This window comes from Wyeomyia smithii, chromosome 1, assembly GCF_029784165.1.
Source record: "Wyeomyia smithii strain HCP4-BCI-WySm-NY-G18 chromosome 1, ASM2978416v1, whole genome shotgun sequence".
Taxonomy (NCBI): domain Eukaryota; kingdom Metazoa; phylum Arthropoda; class Insecta; order Diptera; family Culicidae; genus Wyeomyia; species Wyeomyia smithii.
The window spans coordinates 23,311,844-23,316,457 of NC_073694.1; the positions used below are offsets into that span (position 1 = coordinate 23,311,844).

General features: G+C 40.5%; 1 protein-coding gene across 1 annotated transcript; it reads left to right on the forward strand.

The window, feature by feature from the left end:
- Nucleotides 1-856: 856 nt before the first annotated feature.
- Nucleotides 857-4,237, forward strand: LOC129718561 (glucose-induced degradation protein 4 homolog). Its single transcript, XM_055669439.1, has 5 exons — nucleotides 857-1,734; nucleotides 2,365-2,532; nucleotides 2,597-2,710; nucleotides 2,777-2,895; nucleotides 2,964-4,237. The coding sequence occupies exons 1-5, from the start codon at nucleotides 1,588-1,590 to the stop codon at nucleotides 3,025-3,027; spliced, it is 612 nt and encodes a 203-aa protein (XP_055525414.1). The 5' UTR covers nucleotides 857-1,587; the 3' UTR covers nucleotides 3,028-4,237.
- Nucleotides 4,238-4,614: the final 377 nt, after the last annotated feature.

Consider the following 4,614-nt stretch of genomic DNA (forward strand, 5'->3'; position numbering starts at 1 on the left):
GTAACTTTAACGTCAGAAACAAACGTTGAAAGTTCCTTTTTGAAAATATTGAATTCAGAAGAAATAGTTACCACAATAGGTGGAACTTTTTCCTATTTGAAAGAATTTACATTTTGTATAGTTTCATTACTCATAACTTCCATTTCACCAGCTTCTTGCTCAGGCAAAAATATCAAAAGGATTGTCACTACAGACTCTCGAAGTGTCAGAAAGAGATGCCTCTCTTTTCCTCCCCGCAGCGATGCGAGGTTTCTTTTTCCGTCCAGACATTTCAGGTGATACGAAAAAAGTTAAAACAAATGTTAAATTCAAAAGTAGGTAGTCTTGAGAAAGACTGATTGGAAATAACTTTCAAGTAGTCTTTAAAAGACACACTGACAAAACACAAACTTTGAAGCTATAGGCAGTCAAAGACCAGTCCACAAGCAACCGAAAGAAACGTCTGATCCGTAGGACAGATCAAGACGCACTGTGAAATGCGTTGTTTATCTTTGACCTCTACACTGTGTTTTTCTCATGCTCTTTTTTAATTTTCTGTGAATATACATTTTTGTTTAAAAACTGTAATTCTTTATCGTTATTTTTTCATGAACTTGTAACTACAGGTAAATTTTATTATGTGACATTATGTGCATACATTATGTTCATAAGACAATTAAATATTGTTTAATTTCTACTAGATCGTACTCACTATAGTACTATATAGTACTATAGTACAGTTCATCACATTTTGTGAGTCACTGTAAATAAACTGTCATACATTTTGTATGAATGAAGAAATCCCCTTTCCAATAAGAACCAGCAAATTTGACAGCTCGGCTGTCATTCGTTCAAAAGAAAAAAAAAAATCCATCTCGAACCATCACAAAAAATTGCCCTTATCGAGAGAGCGAGGCGCAGCAGCAGCCACAAGCACCACCACCACAGTGTGTACGTCTTCTGCGATGCGTGTGTTTTTTTCGGTGCAAAATTCGTCGTAAAAGCGGTAGTGTTAAAAAATTCCAACCCGTTGTCCACGTTCGCGCCGGTCGCAAAGTGGTGTTCAGTGTCACCGTTCGGGGCCACACGAAGCGTGCCCCGTCGAAAAAAGCCGTCAAAATAAAGCCCCAAGCAGAGCAGGACCAGCAGCAGCAGGCGGAAGAGCGGACGGAAAGAGAAAGTGTGTCGTCCTCGTCGGACACTTCATCGTCGTCTACTTCCGCTGTTGCGCTGCACCAGCTGCCGGAGGTGGACATTTCCCAGCAGCAGCAGCAGCTCGAGTTGCACCTGCAGCAGGGCTGTTCGTCAGGTGCTTTGCCGTCTCTAGAGCAACAACATCAACAACAGCAGCAGCAGCAGATAGGACTGTTGCTAGTGGTAGCAGAAAACGACGACGCAGTTTCTTGCGGGGAGAGAACTGATTCTGCTGCGGAAAGATCACCCTCGATCGAGGAGGCTGCTTCCACTGAGTTAAGGGCGGCAGGCGCTTCGGTAGAAAGCGGAAGACCGGAAGCGTCCGGTGGTAATTGCTGTAATAGCAGTTGTGCAGTTGTCGGCTTCAACGACAGCACCAGGCAGGGCTCGCGGGCTTCTCCGGCCAACGACACAATGCCGGTGAAGGTAGACATTGTGCCGCCACCGCCGAACAACTCCAAGCAGCTGGGCGTTACCAAGTCGCTGCTCTACAATGGCTCCAAGTTCAGGGGCTTCCAGAAGTCCAAGGGCAATTCGTACGAAGTTGAGGTGGTGCTGCAGGTAGGTTTGCGTGGGGTGGGTGGTTTTTTTGCCTAACGCACAAGTAGGCGAATGAAAGAGGGAGTGTCTTTCAATTTGAGTAGGCGTGTTTCTTATGTAAACAATGCTGATGTACAAGTCAAATAAAACCTTTCTAGAACTGTCATTCTCGTGTTAGAAGAATGAAGTGCGTCAGAGCGCTCGAGATGCCTGTGAGTTTTTACAAACCAAGGTATCATCTATGCTTTGAACAATAATTACGTCAACGGGTCAACGCGAGAAATAAATGTAATCAACTTGTCTAGAATAGTACAAAGTCCATTGCATTACACCAGATGAATTTCAATTATAACGCAAAAATAACCACTCTCTGTCAAATCAAGTTTGCTTTTTATTAGTTACCATTCTGTGAAAAATTTGCAAACTAAATTATGACTAACAGCGTTAATTTTCGAACTGCTAAGGCACTGTTTTTTAGTCAGAGCCAAAAGACGAATCAATGAGCGTTTTACAAATCAAAGTCGATTACTACATAGTTTTATACTTTCGTGCTACTACAACATCTTTTTAGAATCGTTAGCAGCGAGTCAAGTAGCGTTTTCGAATTACCTCTTTTGATTTTCTGAATTATTTTAATTTAATTGTTTCCAGCATGTAGACGAAGCCAACTCGTATCTGTGCGGGTACCTGAAAATCACCGGCCTTACGTTCGAGTTTCCCACCCTGACGACCTTCTTCGATGGGGAGATAATTTCCAAGAAGTATCCCTTCTTGACCCGCAAATGGGATGCCGACGAGGACGTTGACCGGAAGCATTTTGTAAGTTTTTCGTTCGACCAATTTAATATTGAAGCATGCTTCATAGTGGTTTATTTCTTCGCAGGGAAAATTTGCTGCCTTTGTTGACTATCAGAAAAATTTCAACTCGGACGATTTTGACTACGATGCGCTGCAGAAAAGCGACTATGTTTTTATGAGATGGAAAGAGCACTTTTTGGTGAGGAAGTTCTTTTACACATGCAACTGATTTGTGGATTGTTAATATTTCGTTTGATTTTCTCAGGTACCTGATCACAAAATAACGGATATCAATGGAGCCTCGTTCGCGGGTTTCTACTACATCTGCTTTCAAAAATCGCAGGCGGTGATGGAGGGCTACTATTATCACAGATCCTCCGAATGGTTTGTTACTCTTCTAAAAAATATGCATTCAAAAATGTATCATACAATTTCCAATTTCCCACCCGCAGGTACCAATCGCTTACGCTGGAGCACGTGCCGGAATCATGTATCCAGATTTACGAATTTAGATAAATCTAACCTCAGTAACCCAGTGTAGGTAGAACACCCCGTTGCCCTGTGCACCGCAGCAGACACTCGTAAACGAAGAAAAAACAGCAACACGCGTTTCCCTTCCCCCCCTTTCTCCCCGCTTCGGTAGAAAGTCATTGCTACCGGAACCTAAATTTAATTTGTTTTTAACACCTGTACGATGTTATCTAAGCTAATATTTTTACACATATAGAGCGACAACAATTTATTCATAAGCAAAAAGAACAGCAACTTTAGAGCCGCGGCAAAAACGATCTGCATGAAAGAAGAAAAAAACAAAAATCATTTAAAATGATTCTGTGCCATCTTCCCGTCTTGGTGACACAAATCAGTCAGTCAGCTGCTGTTGTAGTCGATTGTTATTTCCCCTCTCCTTTGTTCCAACGAAATTCGCTAAATAATGGTTATTGTTACGGTCCAAATAATCGACCGTCAAAACATTAAAAAAGCTGACAAAAAAAAAAAAATAAAACGATTACACTGCAATAGTAAGAACAATTATTACCGCATATTCAGAACGATTACGACACACAATCGACAAAAGAACAATTATAATACCCAACAACAAAAATGCAACACGTTAAATACTAGTGGGTTAAGACAGTTAAAGGTTGCAAATATTTTCTGTTTTTTCGTGCTAAAGCATAGTGGGGACCGCTGCTGTTACGAAACTCGTCATTAATTACCAGCCTAGATGTACTTTTTTTTACACAAAGCTTAAGTAACAAAAACTAGAATTTTCACCCCCAAGTTAACGTAAGCAAAGTTAAACAAATCTAAAGTTTGAAATAATTTATCTTTAAAAAATGCCATCGTGTGTAACGTGTTAGGAAAACCCCTCCCAACCGGTTAAGAGGTATCGAAATTTATTTTCATTGAGTGCGGGTGGAAAAAAATAAACGCAATAGAACCGCGTGATTAATGACGCTTTGTGCCCACTGTTACACTTTTGTTCTTGCGAAATGGAATGTTTCCTTTTGCTAGCCCTTGGCGAGTTTTTGGCGCGGCATTAATATGATATTAGTAGGCATACATAATATAGTTGTACTTTTCCATCTCTAGCAAGTTTGGGTCGAAACTCGTAATTACTTGTCACTTGAAATGAATACATATTATAACATATATGAAATATATATATTTTCAATAAAACGAAAGATACCGCGAGGATAAGAGCGCGGAAAAAACTGGTTTAGTTTGCGTGTTGTTTTTATTGGTTCGAAGTGTCCCTGCATTTTTTAAGCAGGTAACCAGAAAATCCAATTCAGTCACATTTGATATTAGAGAGAATAAATTTTTCATTCGTTAGTCAGTAACCGTTCAAATCAGTTGAGTTTTTTATTTCAGTCTCACTGTTGCTAATACAATAGGTTATGGGCCCAACACGGAGTATTTCCTGCAAGACTTAGATTTTACTGATATTTTTCTGGAAGATGGAACGAAGCTGATTTACCCTACAGAAGCTGAACAATTTAAACTATGCAAGCTGGCGCTTCATGGCTTCATGGTTCATGGTTCTGTAGTTTGAACCACTGGAGATGCCAAGGCCAGAACGACCATCGGGTTGTTAAT

Bases quoted from the DNA above. Each gene is read 5' to 3' on its own strand.
- LOC129718561 (XM_055669439.1), top strand. From the start codon at position 1,588: ATGCCGGTGAAGGTAGACATTGTGCCGCCACCGCCGAACAACTCCAAG. The intron at 1,735-2,364 runs GTAGGTTTGCGT...AATTGTTTCCAG, and splicing joins AAGTTGAGGTGGTGCTGCAG to CATGTAGACGAAGCCAACTC. The intron at 2,533-2,596 runs GTAAGTTTTTCG...ATTTCTTCGCAG, and splicing joins ACGTTGACCGGAAGCATTTT to GGAAAATTTGCTGCCTTTGT.